Genomic DNA, 24828 nt, shown 5'->3' on the forward strand with positions numbered 1-24828 from the left:
ATCCGAATTCATAGCGTCCAATCCCATCGTCCCACTGACTCGGCAAATGTGGCCCGCTAATTTCCGGTAAAAAAAACCTCCTTTCACGGTTGCCAGCGGAGAAATCCGCAAAGTAATGCCCCTCTCAAACGCAGAAACGGGTCAAGATACCGCAGGGCTGGCATGTCGGTCGAGTGCGACTGTACTATCGCAAAGGGAACGAAAGGTATTAGGGCTAATATGGACATTTACTTATGGAATGGTCGTGTTTAGGGAATATTTGGATTGGTTTGGGGGAAGAATCACGGGTATTAACGCTGAAACGTCAAGCTGTAACTTATGTAAATAAAATAATGTTCCTTTGAGACTCTATTTTAATTGGTTTCTTGTTCTGGAGCCGAGTTGCTTGACGCTAAGCTCTAAAAAGTTTTTAGTATAATACTCGTAGTTTGATTGACGCTAAGCTTTGTTTATTTTTCATTTTAATCAGTCCCTAATCTACTGTGTACTTACAAAGTCAATTGCTAGCCACTTTTCTTGAAACTATTTGCATAGTAATTTTCTCGTCACTTAAGTATTTTTGTCAAACAAAACGTCACGAACAATAAATTTTTATCAATGTTACTTTTTCAGTAAGTAGTCAGCAAAAGAACTGTAAAATACAGCGATTATTATTTGTCAGTTTGCTCGCTTCGCTCTGCTCAGGGACGTGCAACCTTTTTGCTTACGTAACAGCCAAACTTTCACAATATTTATTCACTTGACATAACAAATAGTGACAACCCTAGTGCACTTTATTGCTCGACCCCATTTTGGAGTACGCTAAGCGCTTTTTAACGAATGGCTTACTTATTTATCTCTACGCCTGGAAGAGGTACGAAATAACTTACTTTTATTTTAAGCCGTGTACTTTTATGAAAATAAGCCTCTTTTACAAGCATTCTTAAAATTATAAGGTTCATTCTTAGAAGTGAACAATTTGGTGATCATGTTTTGTCGTCTCATGTTCAAGTTGTTTTCATAGTCTAGAATAGTTTACGATTCCCGATTACGTTTAGGAATCTAATCGTAGTGATTTGGTTGGTGCGTAGTAAACGGCTGCTAATCGATATGATAAATAAGTGTATTTGCCTCTGATACTACGGTTCGTATTACAAAACAATGCTCAAACTTAATTATACTTATTGAATTATACGGATTTATTCAAGCCTTAGTAGATTGTCTTAATATTATTATTTCCCTTACTTCCCGCACTTGAGTTTGAATTGCACCAGGTGCGATTGCGGTCAAATACCTGCCTTGTCAAGCATAAAAAAAGATATTAATTTTATTTCGTAATGTCACACATTGATAATATGCCATACGATTTCCAATCTTAGAACCTCCATAAAAAGAGAACTCAAACTCTAATATCGATGTTCAAAAATAATGTACAAAAGCAAAGAATATACTGGAGAAGAACTCTACAGCAAGGCTCAGGCAGGATTCTCTGGTAACTTCTACAATCACTTAAATAAACCAAGCTTCTACATAAGTACCTGCACTCTTACTACGCCTTAAGCAGTTGCAATAGAGGCGATTTTGCTTCATGTATAGTCTAAAAGATCCTAAAAACGATACAAATACCAATTGAAGGCCGGCATTAGGTTTTATTGGTAACATACCGGGTGAAAGCATTCCGCGACCACTCACGATAATGGCGGAGGGAAGTTAATGTTTGCTTTACCATTCGGAAGGCTACTAATGCTGGGTTGTCAGCTGGAATTAATATCGTATAACAATTGGTAATAAATAAATAATAATAATAAATATCCTTGGACATTTTTTACACTGCGCTTCTAGTCCCAAACTAAGCAAAGCTTGTACTATGGGTACTAGACAACGGATATAAACATACTTAAATACTTTTTTTTCGTAAATACATACTTAGCATACATAGAAAACACCCAGTCCAATACAAACAAATATGTTCATGCATACAAATGTTTGTACTGTGCGGGATACTGGCTACTATAAATAGATATTATTATGAAGCAAAAGAGAAAAAAAACGTTCAAAGAGATTAAATTATCGCAGTTTTCACACACTGTTACTACTGCTATCAATAAAATTGGTTTGAAACCTTTTATGTTAAGTGGTCTATTAGGTAATACATTATATTAGGTATTAAGTTCTTATAAACTAATAGCCCTAACCTTTGAAGACATAATTATTCGGTCAGCTGCTAAAAGCGCGCCCAAACGTATGAGTTACATACATAACGTGGGTACTACCCGCACCTACCCAATAGCGTAGGAGTTTGATACTGATTATATCAAATGACTTGCCTCCTTCCTAAATCTCACGTTCTGTTGATCTCGTAAAGAAACACCGAGCATAGCCCTCTCCATAGCACGCTGTGCAACTTTGAGCTTCTGTATAAGGCCTACAATGAGAGGCCACGTTTCCAAGCCATAAGTCATCACTGGTAACACACATTGGTTGTGGACTTTCGTCTTCAGGCACTGAGGTATTTTGGATGAAAAGATGTTGCGTAGTTTCCCGAACGCTGCCCAGCCGAGTTAGGTTCGACGATTGACCTCCTTCTCGAAATTGCACCTACCTAGTTGAATATAGACTATACTAGCAAAACAGTAACTTTATCATTTTCTTAAACAGATATTTCGTATGTGCACTTTGTGCACTTCCCAAGCCGTACGATAGTCCAAGCCATGATTATGCTGTTAGTCTTCGGGGAAATGAAAGCCCTGTCTTGCGAGACGTAGGCGTTAATCACGAGAGAAACGCGAGCGAAATGGAAGATTTTGTTGCTGGGCGAAATTTTTTCTCGCTGTTTCTAGAGGGCTAGAGATAAATATTTAGCTTTAGATCCGAAAAAAGTAAGTAACTGTCTATAATTAGGTATTATACTCGTAAGTGATAGAGGTTGTCACTGTCTATCAGTTCATCGTTAGATTTAGTGTATTTTTGTATAAAAACCAAGCCTGGGTTGCACCAATTACCTTAAAAATAATGACATCTCTCGATTAATATAAAATATTCAAAGTGATTAAAATAACGCTGAAATTTTGGACATCTAGTAAATTGTCAACCTTTTGAGGCTAAGTTGCACCACCTAACTTTGCACCATCTAACTTCAACAGTACTAACTATTACGATAACTAGTGTTTATTGTATGGAGTTAGACAGATTTTTGACGTTTGTTAAAGTTAAAGCAAGGTGGTGCAACTCAGCCTAAGTATATTAAAGGGCCTATTAATATTTACAAATAGCATGGGTTGCACCATCTTAATAAACGTCAAAAGTCGGTGAAACTCTATCCAAAACACCGGTTAAGGTTATAGTTATAGTTTAAGTTTAGGTAATACAAACCACCTTAAAAGCCTTCTAAATTAGTGGAGTACAAAAATATGGTTGGAAAACGAAAACTGTGGGTTTGAAGTTGCGGAAATGGCTAAAATAAAAATTAAATGATATTTACTCTTAACAAGGCTGCCTTACAACGGCTCTTAATATAGCTGCAAAACATAATTTTGAATATTATTATCATAGATTAAGGTCCAAAAACAACGAATAAAAATAAGTGTGTATTGACTGATAAAGGAAAATCTTTCACAAACTGTCAAACGTCATCTCACCAAAAGAAGTTGGGGACATAAATTTTCCGACTGAAAGTAAACAGGAAATTAGTTTCTGTAAAAGAAAAATTGTTTTCAACAAAGAAAATGTTTTTATCTTCACACTGGTCTTAATGACCACGACAATCAGTCACATTGTTAACGGTACAATGAATTTTAATTATAAAAAAGCCATTCTGCGGATTTTAATTACGGAGTTCAGTGAACTCGGAACCTTTTTTTAATGGTTACAATTTATTTAGGGATTACGTTTAAGGCTCCAAGGGTTTGGTAGTCTTTGATTTTGCTTTAACAGAATGATAATATCTTTCGGAATAATTAGGGTCTCTGTAACTTTTTATGAAGAAAAATTATAAAAAGCTGTTTCAGATATTTCATTAAGGCCGAGTATAACTAAATACTAGCTGACTGGGTGGACTTTGTATCATAAGTTCATCAAAAATGATGTAGGACACAAGACTTTATTCCAATCGGTCCAGTAATTTTTAAGCATAAACAAACAATCAAATCTTTCTTTTTTATAATATCAGTGTAAAAGATCCAAAAATTATATTCTTCAACCCACATCTAAATTGAACCTCGTATATGAATAAATAATCCTTTACCATTTAAATATTAATTTCAGTCTTCAGATCTGAAAGAAACGCATACCTTTTCAAAGTACGTACAGTTTAATATAAAAATATAATCCCTACATCCCGCATACCTCAATTTGTAATATCGGTAACCTTTTTACGTCAACTCAAAGGCATTACTGGGTAATTCCCCGATTCCATTCGCCGGCATTATGACAAGGGGTTAGACGAGTGAGACTTCCAGATAAAATTGCTTCCATATATCATGCATCTTGAAGGCTTACACTGACTTAATCGCACAATTTTGCAGCGAACGCTGAGTATACGTTGTAAGGAAAATGTTCCTTCTAAATAGGTATTTAAGCTCGTTGCAGCTTCAAAAGATGTATGACGTATGATTATTTAATAATCATTTAACTTATTTAACGATAGCTGATAGATAAATATTAACATTTGATTCACAAAGGATTAGAATGGGTTAGGATTTTAACTGTTATGTGGTGGTCACCTCCAATCTCTTTAAATACTAATATCAAAACTATTTGTTTGTTGTATGATAGTGAATTCAAGAATAACAGAAACATTCTAATCCACAATTCGTTCTATCACACAGTCGTCGCAAGAGGACGACTTATTAGAATTCAAGAAGTTTTTATGTCAGTAGGTAAAGTTAGTTAGTTTGAAGATTTTTTTTCACCCAAATTCTCCCTTTTAATCCTGTCAGAGTTTAAGTGTGCCTTAACTCTTAACAGCAGCATCGATTCCACCACTCGTATCTTCACGAGGTCGGCCCCGATAAAGGGCTTCCAAACGACTATTCATTCCTCTCCAATATTTCTACTTCTACACACAATAAATAAGGAAACTGACGCGGGTCAGTAATGTTGATACTGACAAGCAAAGATAGGAATAATATTGTTTTTATACCGCTGGGTTTTCAATGCACGTGGCCGCAGTTGAGTTCTCGGAAATTTTCGAATTAATATATAATGGGAAAACAAAGAAATGTTTGCTATTTATTTAACTTGATCTCATTTAAAGTTTATGAGACTGATTCAAGTTAATAAGGGGTAAATTGTATTTTTCTTGTGCTGGTAATACTCAAATAATAACCACAGAATACCAATAGCTATCAACTCGATAGACTGATGGTCAAGTGAAAGTCGTGAGAAGCAACTGGATTCAGGATTCATACTCGTAGGAAATCCTAGAGCAATTCTTTGTCCAGTAGCGTTCGTCATTTGGTTGAATCATTGTTGTGTTCCGGCAGTTAGAGAGGTAAGATTCGAGGATTCCGGGTGAAGCTCGTTTCCACCTTCGGCCTGATCATCACTTACCATCAGGTGAGACACAAGCCAAGAGCTTCCTCGTTGTGGATAAAAAAAACCGGCCAAGCCGAGGGTTCCGTACAAACCTGCAAGGTTTACAAAGTTCGTTCATTACGACAATCGAGTCATAACTATGGTATTTTTATTGCAAAATGAAATTCATAAGTTTATATTTATTAAAAAATATATATTTTGTAATGTAACTAAAAATTTAAGGTTTTCGGAATTTTTCCTTCATGTGTGCTATAAAACGTTGCTTCATGCCAAATTTCAAGATTCTAGGTCGACTGGAAGTACCCTTTAGGTTTTGATTCCCTTGCGAGTACTTGCGAGTTTCAAAATATGCAGCTTAAATTGCTGTTTCTTTTGATTGCGTTGACATAGAAGTTTGATTTTGTTACAACTTAAAGGTATTATAGACCTGAGTATTTGGTATGAATTTCAATTTAATACCTCTACGCGTTTATGAGGAAATGGGTAGTAAGTTTAAAATTATTTAAAAAAAATAATTATGTGATGTAACTAAAAATGTATGGTTTTCGTAATTTTTCCTTTATCTATGCTATAAGACGTTGCTTCGTACCAAATTTCAAGATTCTGAGTTCACGGAAAGCACCCTGTAGGTTTTGATTCCCTTGCAAGTGTCGAAAATTTGCGGCATAAACGGCTGTATCTTTTGATTGCGTTGGCTTAGAAGTTTGATTTTTTCACAGCTTCAAGGGACAGTAGACCTGAGTAATTGATATAAATTTCAGCTTCATACCTCCACGCGTTCCTGAGAAAAAGGGTCTTGACAGACTGACGGACGGACAACAAAGTGATCCTATAAGGGTTCCGTTTTTTCCTTTTGAGGTACGGAACCCTAAAAAACAATAATGCCATGATCAAAGGAACCAATATCAAGTTAAATATAAGATTTTAAACTTTCGCGTTCCATTTCAATTAAAATAGTAAGACACGCGTCTTAACGCGACGTTTATTAATGAGTTACATTATGTACTCACGGCTTGACTCAAGCCGACTCAAGACCCGTGTCTTACTATTTAAATATCAAGTTTTTAAGCTTTGCCACGGCAAATCAGAAGAGTAGGATCGATTACGGTAACTTCTAAATAACATTTTTTATACATTTTGTTTTTGTAGCTGTGACCCTGTGGAGCGATGACCCATGGACCAAACAGCCGAAAAGGCGTTTTATGAGAGAAATAACAAAGGCAACATAATGAAAACCCTGTTGAATATTTATTAAGGATAATAATTGTTTGTTCATTAGCAGACCTTTTTACACTTCAATAATCATCAGAACCGGTGCGTGCCGAAATTAATGTCATTTAAAAAGAAGAAAAAAATATACATAATTTGAAATCGCGGCGTAGTTTTTCTCTGGCGTTTTTCATTAATCCTATAGACTCAAGTATCTTTATGACCATGATAATAAACTGTAAGATCCAAATTCTTGAATTCCGACCGTCACTGAGCAGATTTACGGCTTCCAGTCTTTGAAACGTTAATAGCTCGAAATGAACGAACAAGTGCCGAAAGCTTTCCGGCTAAAAATACCTACCAGATAATTTTAGAGATCCATAAAAAGAAAATGAAAACAGTGGAGCTGGAAGCTAATGAATTAAGGGGTACGCGAAAAATTTGGGCGATGTGACGAATCGGGGGATTGAGGAATGAGGTCTTTCGCGAATGAAAAATCCGCCAGATGGCAATACGTAGACGCGAGGTCCAAATGCTGCATGATTGGTTATTTTTGACATGACATTGACAGATATGTCAAAATCCACTAATCACGCAGCAGTCAGACCCCACATCCACGTCCCGCCATCCAGCGGATCTTTCATTCGCGAAAACCCTCATTGTGAAGAATTACTGGGGGTATAGTTCATGTCAAAAGGTTAGGGTTTGTGTATACTGGAGTGAGTTCACGATAGTACATTTAGATTTAGATCATTGATCGTATACTACACAAAATAAGAAACGAGAGAGAGAGAGCATAATTTAGGCGGTCTTATCGCCTTAAAATCGATATCTTATTATTTTTTTAATTAACTATTCACTAAAAATCTAAAAGCTTTTTTTTGTATAAGTCAGTTAGTATAGTTTTTTAAGCTTTCTATAACTAACTTTAAATACTTTGAAGTTTTTTAGCATAAAAATTCTTGTTTTGACCTTCATCGCCTGTTTATTTTGTGGTTTTATTTATAAAAAACTAACTGTACCTTAAATTACATTAACATTTTCACTCTGGGCCTACATTATTTACTTACAAACTTAGCTTTGTGAATTTCAAATTGGAATTGGAGATTGGAAAAGCTTTTATCTTATTAAAAGTTTCATAGACAATAAAAATTACCACATTCAATTATGCTGTTTCCATTTAAACACACTTAAGACTGAGACACCAACTTACTTTAACAGTAACTGTAACACTAACCGGTGTTTTTGTATGGAGTTTGACAGATTTTTGACGTTTATTAACGTAAAAGTAAGATGGTGCAAGTCAGCCTTAAGTCAGCGCACACAGAGGCGGGAAGGGCGCGAAAACGATCCGATAGCGATTCAGAGCGAAGCGGTGGACGCGTATCGCGCCGGAAGGCGTCTACTTTCAATGTGACTTCTTCTTGTCTTGTCGACAACAATCCTACACAGCGTCAGCCCAAAACTCCGCCACAAGGATGGCGTTGTCAGTAGCCTTCATTAAATCTTCCTGCGTGCAGTTGTTTGGGCACGCAGGTCACGACATCATGTGCTTCGTCGACTGGGGAACAAAACCACACTTGCACTCCAAGTTTGAGCCATCCAAGAATGTGACTGATTTTATACAAATTAGAACATAACAATAGAATATCGTCCCGGATCGTGACCGCTTTTTCGTGCTTCTCGCCTGTGTGTGCGCTGACCTTTAGCTGCTTCAAGGTTTTAATTAATTAAATTACCATTCTTGTACACTTGTTAAGTTGTTTTCCTTAAAAGCACAATGTGTTCAGAAAATACATTCAAAATGCGTTCCCACTATGTTTCTAAGTACAGCTGGCTAGAATAACCGTTCCTCTCCATTTAATTAGGCTTAGACGCTACAATGTATTATTAATTCCCTCTGAAAACTGGAGCTGCTGAGAAATGCAAATTTAGGAACAATAGTCTGTACATTGCTTTGTTTTATTTTAATTAATTGTGTTAAACCTGAGCGTTGAACAAAACATGTGTTGGACGATTGAGTAATTTTCTGATGTGAGTGTGGGAGTTGCTACGTGCTTCACAGCGTTTTAATTTTAGATATTTTATTGAAAATAATAAATGTTTGTGATACCTACCAACCTATTGTTAATTTCGTTCATGGTAATATTTTGTTTTGTGTATTGGTATATTTGAGATCAGTGAAAGGAAAGGACAATAATTTCAAACTTTATGAGCCACAACATTTCTTTTATCCAAAACGAGGAAGCTCTTGGCCTACATCTCACCTGATGGTAGTTGATGATCAAGCCAAAGATGGAAACGAGCTTCACCCAGAAACCTCAACCTTTTCAATTTATTTTGTGTATCCCATCTAAGAATCGATCTGCAAACCTCTGAATCGAAATTCCAACCAATATACCACAAAACATAACAGTAAGTATTGCTAAAATATTAGAAAATGTGACTCATTTTCTAATATTTTAGCTTAGAAATTATAATTAATTAATTTAAAAAAAAAGTCTAAAGAGTGATAAAACTCCACATCACAAAAATCTCCTCATTCAAATCAAATCAATTTAATTGTATAAATGTGGGTAAAAAATTCCACTGGCCGAAAAGTTCCAACAAAGCCTTGTGGTTAGAGCCTAACAATCGTAATATTGGGTTTATTACGAATCCGTTCTAGCGTGCCCTTCAATAAAACTTGAATTAAATTTTACGACTGCACCGAAGCGAGCGGTGTCACGATTTTCTTATGTTCCGAATTTTAGTACAGCCTGCAGCAGGCAGAGAATGGGTACTTCACTATTTGGGGAGTTTGAGTGCATTGAAACTTTACAAGTTGGTGCAGACGTGGAATAAGAAAATTTACGTAGGATGGTTGGTGGTTAAATTAAAACAGAATTACTCGTGAATGACATTTAAAAATAGGGCACTTAAATTTCAGACTTTTTACACTTAAGTACCTATCCATTTGAGAGTTTAAGGTCTGATTACATTATTATCATTAGTATTACATAATTATCTACTACTACAAGTACTAAGTAGTAGTCCGTTCTTTTATATTTTCAACTATGTAATGAAATTGTCGATAAGTTGCCTCAACACAGGATCGGATAGTCCATTGAAACGACTGTTAAATTTTACCCCATTATTTCCTAATTCATTTCAGCAACCAATTAATACATTGTACGAGAACTATACAAAACATTTGTATTTTAAATGCATGTACTCGTAATATGACACCGAATAGGTACTAAGGATCTCAAGAAAGCAATGTCCCTAAAAATATAGTCCAACATTTTTGCAATGCAAATGCTAAAAGGTATTTATACTTACTATCGAAACCTATCCCGGAAAAAGTTATAACAGAACAGAAAGTAAATAGAAAAGAAAACAATTTTGGCACGAGACCGGGGGTAAGCTTCCAGTATTTTATCCGTCCTTAACAAAAGAAGTAACCAAAAATTTTATTTGGCATCGGGAAAAGTTGGCCTATTTGCATATGGGAACGAAGATCATTGTTTTTGCAGAATATGATATTGTACTTCGACCGTTTGGAATTTATGGCGGCGACGTGAGCTCCGGAATACTGTATTGATTGAAACTTTGCAAAATATATTTTTGTGGGTGACGTCATAACTTAGTTTTTAGGGCAGTTAGATAGTCTTTCTTTAGTTTTCGAAGGGAATTCTCCAAATGTGATTTCGTATTCAGATTTTTTCTAGAACCTAATCGTTGGTTCGTGCGTATCTTTCCAAGTGAAGTAACTTCATTGTTTGCCTTAAGCTGATACCATCATTTTTTATCATATTTTAAAAGGGTATAAAACAATTATGAATGTAAAATAAATAGGTTAAATACACAGGTATAACAAAATAGCAAGCTTCTTTAATACAATCTCCTTATTCCATCATCCAATCATTCAGATTCCTTAAATTTCTTATATCCTGAGGTAATACTTTACTGGCTCATTAGACCTCTTTACTTCCCTATCAGTATTCCTTTCCGTATAATAGCTTTATTGATTTATTACAAGGCTTCGCAGCGAATATCGAATACGCCATTTGTCATCTTTTTTAACGTCCCCAGGGAACGAGCCAGCTCTGAGATCGATGTAACCCAATATAGCATCAAACGTTCGGAAGGATTCCGATCATTTCATGTTATCCTGAGAGGTTATTAATGTGGGCAAATTACCATTTTTGATGGGAGAAGAATTCGGGCTTAGTTTTTGCTGTAGGCTCAACGCAATATTGTTCTTATTGATCGATCACGATCTCAAGTATCTTCTTGACTCTAGAACTTTTATCAAGTAGTAGCATTTCCTGGCTTTCGTCCAGTAAAAGACTGCCTTTGACTGACAACAATATTGATGTAGATTATAAAACTGTGTACTACTATGTAGTGCGATTTTATCAAATATCTTGTTTGTTATCGTTTCGTTCATTCCTAATTTTCATCTGTTACTAGAAAAATATACTATTTATATTTTAGAACATGTTTATTCCAAAAAATGTTCCTTCTCGGCAGAAAATTTTAGCGGAGGGAGGAAGGAAGGAGGTACACTTAACTACAGCTAAAAATTATCTCCGCAGACTTTGACCTTTAAAATAACAAGGCTCTTATCAACATCGTCAAATTTAATAAACGAAAAACTCTGTACATTTTACCGTCAGAATTTTCCAGAATAACGTTAGACAGTTTGTGAATAATATATCCAAACCAGAACAACACCACAAACGAAAAAACAAAGCGGATTTTAGGATAACATTTCGGGCAGAACAAAAGCTTGTATGAAACAAAAAACGCGGATCCGCCGTTTATATGATTGAATATCTATATGCCGAAAAGGGTACACAATTTTTCCCTATAATTAATTCAAGTTAACGAGCAAACACGGTTGGGGCTTATCCGGTTTTTTACTACAGCCTCGAATAAAATTCACGCATGACTGTCTTTCTGTTCATACCTAAAAGCCCTTACATTTGCACAACAATCCGCCTAATGGTTTGACCTCTCTTTAAAATTATCGGGCTATCATAACTTCTTATTGTTCAATATTCTGTGGGTTCTGCCGCAATTCTTGCCTTAATTAGGTCAATTGGCAAAAGCTAGGAGTTGGCAAAGCATACAAAAGAAGAGACAGTAAATTCACTGAATAATTTTCTACTAATTTATATGAAACTGCTCGTAAAACTGCTGCGTGTTTTGTGTTATTTTTACGGAAGACTAAGATTGTTGGATGTTGAAAAAGAAATGGCTACTCTTACTTCCTGTCTATAAAGTGCAAAAAAATGCTGCTTTTGAAATAAAACCTTGTGAAAACACTCGTAAGATTGCAAATTCTGATTCAAAATGTAGCTATACCAAAAAGATATCGTAAATGATACCATGCTGTTAGTTCTTTTCGCAAACCTTTATGTACGTGCTATACAGGTCATAACCTTTCATAATTAATGAGATCACTTTAATTAATGAGATGACATCACTTTTACTAGGCGCTATTATTACGTTCAGAAAATGCGAGCAAAATGAGTCATGCACCATGAAAGGAATTCCTTATCATAATATCGTTTAATAGGAATGCCTTCCTCATAGTAAAACTTTTCATCTTGTTACTCCAAAGAAGTAGGAAAGAAAACCAATAAAGTCTACCGAAAGATTTCATTTCACATAATTTCAAAGGCCTCGCTTTGTCGTAATAATGATGGTTGAATACACTAATTAATCTGTTGAGTTCTGAAAACCAATTTGTAGACAGACAAACTAAATTGAAACCTTTCAAAATTTGACGGAACATAATTGGTTTATTAATTATTTTCTCTTTGTTTCAGGTCTGGAAATGCGCAATAAACAGCTATGGACTCAAAAACAGAAGCAATCAAAATGGCGTAGTAGTTGAACAAATGGTTATAAATCCGGATACAATAGAGACTGTATAAAGAAATGGGGTTGGAAAGGTGATATTTGCAGAAAATGGCCACCGATAGATTGCCACTACACCTCTGCAATTCAATAAAACAGTACTGGCTGATACTGGAAAGTAGTATAAAGAATCAATTAAGTTTTTTTAAGCAGACTCAAGTGAAGTTACGAAAAAGTTTGAAATTGGACTCGCAGGAGAGAATCAAATTAGTTTTACTGTTAGTGCTATTACTGACTCAGGACTCGAACGGTAATAACTTTGGGGGTAGTAGAAATTCTATGTTAAGGACCAGAGTTATTGGCACGAGGTACGGGAAATTGCAAGGCGTTATATTGCCGATGGATCAGCATAAATACTTGAAACCCGTCGAGGCGTATCTCGGGGTTCCGTACGCTACTCCGCCTACTGGATCTAACAGGTAATATAAAGCTGTTATAACTCTTCCGGTATGGTTCACCTAACACCTCAAAAGAGCTTTTAACACTAATACCGTAGTATAGCATTTCTTTTTTATTGTTTCATATTTTTCAGCACCCTTGACTTTTATTTCATACCACTGTCCTTTCCGTCCAACTATCTACGGAACACATAACAATTTACGGAAAGGACAGGCTGATTATCAGCTTTAATATGAGCTTTTAGTTTTCATACGATTTCAATCAGCTTTATGATTTCGTGAATTATCACCTCCGGGGACCATTGATTTGAGAGGGTGACTCCTCTGTATATAGAGGTTCGACACACATATTGCATACACATACCTAGTGTAAAATAAGTACTATTTGTCATTTCAGCATATCGGTAGCAATCAATCAACCAGGTTGTATTTTTCTGTCCTATAAAAGAGGAAGAACGTGAATGACCACAATTATACCACCATATAACATTAAGAAAAAACTGTACATTGTATCCAAACATATCAGAGATAAAAATAAAAACTTATGAAAGAATAAACGATTGTCATATTATCATCCTCATAGTAACACAAACATCTCTGAAGTCGACCCAGCAAAGGAAGGGGCGAGGACAAAGAAACGACACTACAAACAACTTTCTTATTATCTTGAACGTCTCTAGAACTAGTTTTGTACACATAGGATAGTACGATCACACAATTTTTGCAAAACAATTTCATTTTTCAGTTCGGAGACCGCAAACTTAGATTGGATATAAGTTGATTGTGTTGGGAGAAACAAAAAATAACAGAATTGAATTGCAGTTAAGAGGCTTGGTGCCCGCTTCACAGGTATGAAGTGAGCCTTGGAACTTGATTTCTTGAATAAAGTAATCAAGATCGTTTAGAACTTTAGATAGAGTACATGACGTTGATTGGACCGACCATTTAAATGAGATTTCTAGGGAAATGGAAGGAGTATTCGCTATAATAACCACATATTTTTCATTTATACATAGAACAACAGACAATACATCCCTTACGAAGTCGCCTGCACAAGTGTGCGTAGTGAGAGTTTACATGAAACGTCATCGCTAGCGAGTGATTAAAAAAAATAGAAGATGTTGTTGAGTGATTGAAAGTAACCACTAGGGACGCTGTGCAACCTGTCATACATTTCATGTATTTTTTTACGCAGTCGCATGTAAACTTATAAAATATATAGACTCGTGTTAAAACCATACCATAGATTGCAATTCTTAGCATGCTTGAATGTGAATCAAACTTTCAGCTTTATATCGAGACTTGGGTTGCAGATGATTGGGAATTTTATTAGGCTACATTAAAAGAAGTGTCGTGCCGTTTCTGTTGCTATAGCATTGACCTAAATATTTGCTCAATCCAAGCAATAAAACGCACCAATTCATTTAAGATATCTGTAAGTGCAGTCCATACATTTTATATTTCTGTAATGGATATTTCTTGGCCAGAGCAAAAAGGGTTAAATTTACCCCAAATATCTACCCCCAATAAAATGTTTCGACAATTTATGTGTGCTAAATCGGGAGGCCGAAATAGTGCTGCTCGGTTAGGGTTAACGAGTTGGTCAGCTGTATGTATCGATCTGGGGGCACGGCAGTGCCCCCACCAAGTCGAGCAAAAAAGCGGCACGGCCGTACCATCCTTTTCTCGAAGCAATTCAGGCCATTTTCGACCGCCTGTAACTTCATTGTGGATAAAACTAGAAGGCTGAATTTTCATTAGCTATGCAGGCTTTGTAAAGACACGTATATTTAAAATTTCATTCAATTTGAACCAGTAGTTTAAGAATTATAACGGGTCAAAGTTACTTAATTTTGTCACTCACTGACTCACTGACTCACCGATCATCAAAACTCTAAGGCCCGGTTTTTTGAATCGTAGTTAAAATAACCAATGGTCAAATTTGACAGATGTCAAATGACAAGTGGTTAAATATCAGAAAAAAATGTTTTTCGAACAATGGTTAGCTTGACTTTTCGTACATTTTTTAACTATTAGTTAGCATTTTGTTAATATTTAACCATTAGTAGCAAAATTTAACAATTAGTTATTTTAACTATGAATCAAAAAACTGGGCCTAAGGCACTTCTAGCAGACCTAGAAGCTTCAAATTTGGAATATAAGTAGTGTTTGGTGTATGAATCAAGGAAAAACTAAAATATTTGGGGGCACGGTAGTGCAACCGCCAAGTCGAGTAAAATTTTTCAATTTCGGTCCAGTTTTCTAGATACATAACTGCTGTCTACAAAATACAAAAAGAAATGAGATCCCATCAAAAACAATACTTGTCAAAAAAACCAAGTCTCGCAACTCAGTTGTTCTACGGTAAAAAGTTGTGAGATCCATGTAATACCAAGTCCAGGCCAGGAAATCTTTAACGTTTTACATAAATATATTGACTTGGCCATCGCATGAAAACACGTGTAAATTAAATTATTTAGTGCGATGGCCAAGTCAATAATTTATGTAAAACGTTAAAGATTTCCTGGCCTGGACTTGGTATTACATGGATCTCACAACTTTTTACCGTAGAACAACTGAGTTGCGAGACTTGGTTTTTTTGACAAGTATTGTTTTTGATGGGATCGATACTTTATTAAGGACGATAGCGCAGAGGTGCCGTTGAGCCGATGAAAAACGGGCTCTGGATTTAAGGTTTATGTCAGTCGACTGTATTGTTCGAACGTTTATGCTCATTCATTTAATTTTATGCTCGCTTTAAATGTATTTTTTATCATATTCATTTGAAACAACATTATTAAACCATGTCGAATTTAAGCTCACCTGAATAATATACCTACCTATGTCCTAACATAGCACTGCTTTGCCACGCATATTTTATTATGAAGGATTATCATTTTTACTATCTACTTATTTATTTAAGAAATGACGTTCTAAATACTAATGCGATTGAAACGTTTAAAGAAAACCACATTTTGATAGCTTATAAAAATCAACAAAGTTATCAACAGAACCATCGATGTTCTTGTATCTGTCGATAAAATAAAATACCCCAACCTTGATATTCTCACAACACTAGTTCGAACAGTTCCCTTATTCAGATATAAATTCGTCGAAATTATATTGAGTTCGATAGGCGGATATGGTAATAGTTTGGAAGTTACAGCAATTTCCTTTCTCGTAAAGTATTTGAATAAATTTAGATATAGTGTCTATAGTTTTTCTTTTCATTTTGAATTATGTATAAGTTTTGTTTCTTTTTCTTTGCCCTTGTTGCTAACGTTTTTCAGTTAGAAAAATAGGTCTAAAGTAGGGATGTTATGGATATGTATGTAGTTTTGGTTATGGATACGGTAACGGATATAGGAATAATATTATACCGGTTTCGGTTACGGTTACGGATATTTTTTTATTTCGGATATTGCTTTAGAATGCAATTTGCAATAGTTGTCTAACACGGTATATTCATGGCCGCACACTTTACATCGAATAAAAAGTAATAAAAAAATAAAATATTTATACTAGATTGCATTAATAAGGTAAATCAGGCTGTTATGCCTTTACATATTATAATGCTATAAAAAACAATTTAAACTGCCTACATCCGAAACTATCCGAAACTTTTGAATCGGTTACGGTAACGGTTTCGGATATCCATAACATCCCTGTTCTAGAGTCAGTGCCTGAGGTATGAGAGCGGCACGGGAGGGGTGACATTGATTATGACGTGACAGAGCATACAAGTCTGAAGCACATCTGAAGTTAACCGCCTCTGTGGCCTAGTGGTTACACCACCTGCTTCAGACGCAGAGGTCCCGGGTTCGATTCCCAGTGGGGGCAGAATTTTCTGTTTAGTTTGGTGTTTTGTTTGGTTGGTGGGAGGGCTTGTTTCAAGTCCGCCTGGCTAGCTACCACCATCTTGCCTAAGTCTGTCGCCATAACTACAATGTTAACAGCATTGTTGTGTTCCGGCAGTTAGAGGTAAGATAGATAGCCAGTTCCTTTGTGGTTGAGCGTTCCGGGTGAAGTTCGCTTCCACCTTCGGCCTGATTGTCACTTCCTAGTTGTGGATAAAAAAAACATCTGAAGTTTCGCTGACGTTTGACTTCACAAAAACGTCCCTCCCATGCTGCTGCGCTGGACCTATAATTTATTATTTCTTTAACTTTTACATAGCATTATTTTCGATTTTTGTCTTATTTTCCATGCATTGTTTGTATGGAAAATCCTAAAAAATTCATCGGCATACACATAATACCTATTAATCATAATATTTTATCGTCAATGTAAAATATTTCAGTCAGTTTCGTTTAATTTAAGTAAATAAACCGTCAGCAAACAAACAACTTTTTATTCAATAATAAATCATCAAACAAATGTTTATTAAAGTCAGTCCATTACCATTACCAAATTCCTAATATTTTCATATCATCATTATTTATTTAAATCTTTATGCACATAAAACATTACGGGTTGTACCAACACAAATTAATGCTCTTTCGTTCGTTCGTTTCAGCCAAATGACGTCCACTGCTGGACAAAGGCCTCCTCCAAGGTTTTCCACAATGAACGGTCCTGCGCTGCCCGCATCCAGGCTCTTCCCGCGATTTTTACCAGAACGTCGGTCCACCTAGTTGGAAGCCTTCCCACGCTACGTCTTTCAGCCCGTGGTCGCCACTCGAGAACTTTTCTGTCCCAATGGCCATCGTCTCTACGAGCTATGTGCCCCGTCCACTGCCACTTGGTTTTAGTAGTTATTTGAGCTACGTTGGTCACTTTAATTCTCCTGCGGATCTACTCATTTCTAATTCGATCACGCAGGGAAACTCCGAGCATACCCCGCTCCATCGCCCTTTGGGTGACACAAATGCTCAGTTAAATAATTTTCCTCAGATTTGCCCCAACCCGTGCGCCGGCGCCGTGGGACGACGTCAAAACAGTCGATCAGATGGGGCCAGTCTGTCCCCAACGGCTACCAGACATCTCCAACGAGACCCTGGTTCTGGAGAGGATGCCTAAAGGAAGGCTGGAGTACCTGCGACGGCTGCTGCCTCGACTGAAGAACCAGAGCGAGGATTGTCTGTATATGAATATTTACACGCCTGTGCAAGGTAAGTTTCAATTTTAATACTTACTAAGAGTAGGCGCACACCGTTGATTTTTAGTTGGCCGATAGTTGTGCCCTATTTTAATTTGTACTTATGAAGAATCGGCCAAATCGAATCGGCGTAGTGTGCGCACTCCCATACATGTCCATACTGATCAACTGCCCGACTAAACTATCGGCCGATAAAAAATCAACGGTGTGCGCCTACTCTTAGACCGAGTTGCACCACCTAACTTTAACGGTAACTATAACGATAACCGGTGCTTTTCGTATGGCGTTTGACAGATTTTTGACGTTTCTCAAAGTTAAAGTAAGATGGTGCAACCCAGCCTAAGCTTAGAAATAGCTCGTGTTCTTATAACTTATGTGATAGTAGAAGAGGGCGCTGTTTGTATAAAATGGAACGTATAAAACTCTTGAATGATTACAAAACAAGCACTTAGGCGATTCACTAAGATGAATATAATCATAAAAATGATAACGTTATTTATCAAAAGTGAGAAGAATGTGTGTAAAATTGTAGAGATAAGACTTTTATTATTATTATGTTTATAAGATACACTTCTCGAACTCGTCTGGCCAACGCGGCAACGTGGAGAGTGTGGGCCAAATCCTCAATAATTTTCCACTAAAATAGACTACAGTCATGATCTGATGATTAATAAGTTTTATTGCTTTGAAAATTATGATTTCGTGACGTCAACATTAGAAATTATCTTTCGCCTTACTGGTCAATAAAAATCATTTCTTGTTTATCAAATACGAGTAAGTGCAGCTTGAAACATATAAACCTATTTCTCTGCACGTCTAAGATCGATGCCCATTATTCATCACGACCTAGTCTTGGAGAGGATACCTCAAAGGCAGACTTGAATTCCTGTGGCGATTGCTGCCTCGCTTGGGGAATCAAAGTGAAGATTGTCTGTGCTGTACATGAATATTTAAAATCTTGTACAATGTATCTCTTAGTTTAGTTTCATCAGCGCCTCTAAATTGGGTCAGTATGTTCTTGGAAATATAACAGAATGTGAATTACGTTACGGTGCGGATAAGTGTGCATTGCAGAATGTTTCATAGAAAGGATACTGATTATTACTGATTATATTGATACGGTTACGATCCGTTTCCAGGTTGATAAGTGTGCTTCGTCCTTAAATGATGAAATGTACGAATTACCCAGTCTGGCAAAAACCACACCCACTACACATAGTAGTTTAAGCCATATCATATTTTATGAGTCATGCAAACAGTCTCAGTATCGTTTTTGCAGTAAAACAATCATATTGCAGGCGATTGACCGCGTTTTCACTAATGCTAAGTGTAAATCCAGTCTGGTTTGGGACAAACACCGAATCCCGGTAAACAAAGAATATCAATTCTTAGTTTTAACGAAACGGTTACCGAAATGCTTTCTTATACAATGAAGTAGAATTGGCACGCTACCCTGTGTCTACTTCGGAAGGAGAATATTCTGACAGAAGCCACGTTTTGGCTATGAAAAAGTCTCTAGAGCGGTAAACTTTTCATTCCCAAAGTAGCCAGTTAGTAAAAGTGTACTTAAAAAAGCCTGACTAGCCACCACACCATCTTATCTAAGTCTGTCGCCAAAACAACAATGTTAACAGCATTGTTGTTTTCCGGCAGTTAGAGGTAAGATAGAGAGAAGAAGAGAAGAGAAGAGAAGGCAAAAGTTTCCTCGTCGTTGAAAGAAAAGTTTAAAAGGCTCTTTGCTTACAGCCAAAATATCACTTAAAAATCTACATACATAAAAACTGTTTTTTATAGTAATTAGTAATGTGCCAATTTGATAATAATTTTACTGCCAAAATTCATCAAGAAAATATTATACGGAATGCTCAGCAAGCGTGTATCGCACTTGGCCGGTTTTTTATTTTCATTTTTAATTGCTAGTGTCGACATTTCATATTCATACCCATCTCCAGAAGCTACTATGTAGGGCGTCCTGCATAATGTATGCGAACGAAAAGGCTGGAGCTTTAAAATTTAACATGTATTTAGCTTAAAATGTCTCGAACTTTCTAATAGAAGGGAATTTTAAATTTTAATCAGTATGGTTTAACCCTTTCTAACAGTGATGTCTGTATTGTTACCCCATATTTTTTACTTGAAATGATGATGATGATGCTAACTATGATGATGAATAAACGGCATCCTGCAAAAAACATTCCTATTGTGGATGGACAACGGATATCTCCGTGGGAACAAGCGCTTAGACGATTGCTGTTATCAATTTTATTCCTTTAATAGATTGCGGGATCAGATCCGCATCTAAAACTCATAAAAACTCGCATAAAACTCATTTATTTTTGCAAATTGGCTTTTCAAAATCACTTTTACACGTCCCAGTATTCCTACCACTGCTTCGGGACAATAAATGGGCCAGTGCTGAGAAGAAGCAGCGCAAGACACTCGGTCACTATTGTCAGCTTCTTTTTCAAGGGTTTAAAATATGGCAGAAGCAGCGCAAGACACTCGGTCACTATTGTCTTTAAAATATACATAGTAAACATTGATGCGAGCTAGGCAGTTAAATATTTTTATCTTTTGTAATCATCGCCTTTATAGTAGTCCTGTATTTGTAGCAGGTATAATTAAGTGTGAATGTTAAAACAATTAGTTGGTTTAATTAAGTGTGAAGCTTTGTTAAAACATTTATTATATTTTTGCGTGGGTGTACTGGAAACTATGTAGTTATTATAATAATTTGCGGTGGCGATATCGCTTCATTAGTGATTTCCAAAGTGCATCCCACACAGCGGTTTGATGTTAACGAGTAATCATTTAAATGTATATTCGCGGCTTTTGTCATAATAATATACTCATGATTGGGAAAGGGCGTAACATTTTGCAAGCTCAAATCAACATGAGTGAGAATGTGTGTAGGTAAGATTTCGTGCTTCAAAGCATGACGTTAATCTATTTAATTGAACGGTTTATAACGTCTGATGCTAGGGTTGTTAGTGTTGCTTAACTTTGATGGAACATTGATTAGTCACATTATAAGTTTGGCATCGCACTCCCGTTTGAGCGCAAACTTTATATTATCACAGTCTAAATCAACACTTGTACTTTGACGTTATTGTTATAACATTTTTTTACATAAAAGGGTCTCTCTCATCATCAACTCGTAAACACGATAGCTTTTACTTTACAACGAGGCTTTAAAATCTACGTTTAAATCGTATCTTTTTTTCAGAATATCAAATCTAAATTTATATAACTCAAAGGTGACTGACTGACTGACTGACATAGTGATCTATCAACGCACAGCCCAAACCACTGGACGGATCGGGCTGAAATTTGGCATGCAGGTAGATGTTATGACGAAGGCATTACGTTACATTCCCTCTAATATGGTCGAGTGAAGCGATGGCTGGTTCACTCGTCATGTCTGTGAACAGGCGCTGCTTTCGGGGACTGGTCAATCCAAGTTATTCAAATTTATGTATGCGAGTCATTTCTACTAGTATCTTAATATGTAAGTCTAGATATTAGCACGTCACTACCTTGTTTAATATACCACGCAATCTTGTATACCCATTCTTATAAGATACACCATACAAGAATGCATGGTAAATTCAGTGAACTGCTCCTGAATCGAATGTACCTACTACTACTATTTCTATTTATTTATATTAACCGGCAGACAGTGGTGACTGAGTTTGTTGCGGCGCTTCTTCTCAGCACTTGCCAAATGTTGGTCTCGAAGCGCTGGTAGGGTAAAAAGATTATGAGACATGTAGAGGCTCCTTAAGAGCAAAATGACGATTTGTAAGAACTATTTATTAGTCCAAACAAATAAAGAAAATTTTGACTTTGACTTTGACTTTGGCATCCGCTAAGAAACGGGATCCACGCGTACGAAGTCGCGGGCGGCCGCTAGTTGTTACTAAGTATTGTAAATATCTTTTTCCCTGTAATCTCTGTTATGTTATCGATGTAATATTAAATTATTCTTATGACGCTGAGATAAATTTAGTTGAAAAGTAGTTTCTTACAAAAACTTCTAAAAGTGATTCAATACCTTTTCCGTTCTTCCGACCCATCGAACGTATTCAATTTATTTGGATTTATAAGTCTGTTTTCACTCTGTGCACACAATATCGCCTCAAAGTAGTTTCGGTTACAATACAACATCACTGAACATCACAAATAAAATAACTACTAAACGTATTCAAATATTTTTAGCATTAATTTTTTTGCGTGGTCAGATATCAGGTAGAGAACGATCCTCTTTAATTTATTAGAAGCAAATGGAGGAGTTGGCCTACATTACCTACAATGGCCAGAAGAGTTGGGGAGGCCTGATGTTCGCAAATCTCTGAGTCCGCCTCCTACGACATCCACGGAAAGTGAAGTGGACATCATTATTCTAATATTTTTGGGTTACAAGATACTTTACTATTCCCCTGGACCACTCAACCTGGCTTTCATTGCTTCGTTCGTTCGTTCGTTCTTTTCAGCCAAATGACGTCCACTGCTGGACAAAGGCCTCCTCCAAGGTTTTCCACAATGCACGGTCCTGCGCTGCCCGCATCCAGGCTCTTCCCGCGACCTTTACCAGATCGTCGGTCCACCTAGTAGGAGGCCTGCCCACGCTACGTCTTCCAGCCCGTGGTCGCCACTCGAGAACTTTTCTGCCCCAACGGCCATCGTCTCTACGAGCTATGTGCCCCGCCCACTGCCACTTGATTTTAGCAATTCTGCGAGCTATGTCGGTCACTTTGGTCCTCCTTTCATTGCTTACCCAGCCGTAGATTCGCTCTACATAGAAATGAAGTGGTAAGAACAAGATCGAAAACAATTGAAAATGCGTGTGACTCGCGTGTAACGAGTGACCCTTTTCTCTCTATTTCTATTATGTTATACACCTGTTTCATCCAGTTCAATGAACCCCTGATCCACGTCGATCCCTCGACTGTCGATTTATTATATCGAATATGACGAACAATTTGTTATTTTCCAACAGGATATTGTCGTTTCTAGTCGTTAGAATTTGCTATTCAGGCAGGTTTATTGGATGAAGTAATATAAAACTTAGGATCTTGCTTATTTTCTCCGGATCCCATTAACTTATCCATACCCAATTATCTAAGTTAATAGTTTTTTTCTTTATTTAGTGAAATCTGTTTTTGATTATTTAACGATATGATAGGAATGAGGTAAGTAAGGGTCAATCACTGAGAAATACATTTTAATCTTTTTCTTGAGGTGGATAAATTCTTTTTAAGTCTGCTGCTAGCTATCTTGGTATTCTGAGAAAATTAGATTACCAAAAAGTCATTGTTATAAAATAAAACTTACATATAAAATAGTGTCTAAGAATTGCAGACGAAAAATTTTAAAATCTACTTAATTTATTAATTGGGATATTTTATGAAATAATTAATTTGGGATTTGGTTGACAATGCAGTACTGATTTGTCTAAGAACTTATTCTTAATAGGTAACCTAATTGACTTTGAAACGAACCGAAATCTCCTTCACAATGTCCTAATTATCTGACTATTTACTTCCACTGTTGTTCGACAAACAACTAATTACCCTTTAGTAGAACAAAACTGGGAGTTCGCGAAGTTAAATAATATTTAACTGAACATTAGGCTCCGTAGTCAAAAGCCAAGCAATTTCGGCTAAAGTTTAATTTTGAACGGATAAAGTTATTTTCTATTTCGCGAATACAGCGTTTAAACGCAGATTAGTATTTAGCCAGGATACTCGTATTTCAGGTCCAAATTGAAGAATAAAATTATGCAGCTGAAATTAATGTGCGCCTCTGTGGTCTAGTGGTAAGACCGCTTGCTTCAGACGCAGAAGTTCCGGGTTTGACACCCAGTGGGGGCAGATTTTTCTGTTCGGTTTGGTTGGTGGTAGGGCTTGTCTAAGTCCTCCTGGCTAGCTAACCACCATCTTACCTAAGTCTGTCACCATAACAACAATGTAAACAGAATTATTGTGTTCCGTTAGAGGTAAGATAGCCAGTTCCTCCGTGGTTGAGGTTCCGGTGAAGCTCGCTTCCACCTTCGGCCTGATCGTCACTTACCATCAGGTGAGATACAGGCCAAGAGCTTCCTCGTTGTGAATAAAAAAAAAATGTTTTAAGTTGACGCCCGGTTCCCTTTAGGCGGAGCGGAGAAGAGAGCACATTGAGTCGGATGGACAAATTTTTCTTATAACTTGACAGCAGCGGCGATGCGGCATGGATTGGAACTATGCAGAGCGGAGAGGAGATGTGGAAATAATTAAAACTGATTGGTTATTCACAACACTTCTCCGCTCTGCTCTGCACCGCCTTGGTGACCGCCGAGCCAGTCCTATTCACGTATTATTTTTCCTATGAACTGTAACATTTATAGTAACATTTCAATGTTACAGTATAACAAAAAGAATACTTGATCATCATAATTTACCGGTCACACCGGTATCAGTCATGTCTCAGTCAGACCTAGGGTCGGAATATTTCTTTCCAGACAACTACGTTGATTCAAGAGCCTGAAATTTAATATCATGTCAAACTTTTTTGGTATATTAGTTCCGTCCCGAGCCCGGGAATTGATCCAATCAAATACGATTGATTGTGACATATTGTTGACTAAGAAAAAAAGAGATTCAAACAGATTAATTGTCTGTAACCTTGCAAAATAGTGGAAATGTTTGAAATATGAGTATT

General features: G+C 36.6%; 1 protein-coding gene across 1 annotated transcript in view; it reads left to right on the forward strand.

Moving 5' to 3' along the window:
* The first annotated feature begins 12684 nt into the window (after positions 1 to 12684).
* The window catches only part of LOC114359629 (neuroligin-4, Y-linked), a 36751-nt gene continuing 24607 nt past the window's right edge, over positions 12685 to 24828 (forward strand). The window contains exons 1-2 of the mRNA XM_028314097.1: positions 12685 to 13052; positions 17925 to 18142. Of these exons, the coding sequence (XP_028169898.1) occupies positions 12685 to 13052; positions 17925 to 18142 (586 nt within the window). The remainder of the gene's footprint in view (positions 13053 to 17924; positions 18143 to 24828) is intronic.

The sequence above is a fragment of the Ostrinia furnacalis genome, unplaced genomic scaffold, assembly GCF_004193835.3.
Source record: "Ostrinia furnacalis isolate ACB-3 unplaced genomic scaffold, ASM419383v2 OfSCF4519, whole genome shotgun sequence".
In the NCBI taxonomy this organism is placed as follows: domain Eukaryota; kingdom Metazoa; phylum Arthropoda; class Insecta; order Lepidoptera; family Crambidae; genus Ostrinia; species Ostrinia furnacalis.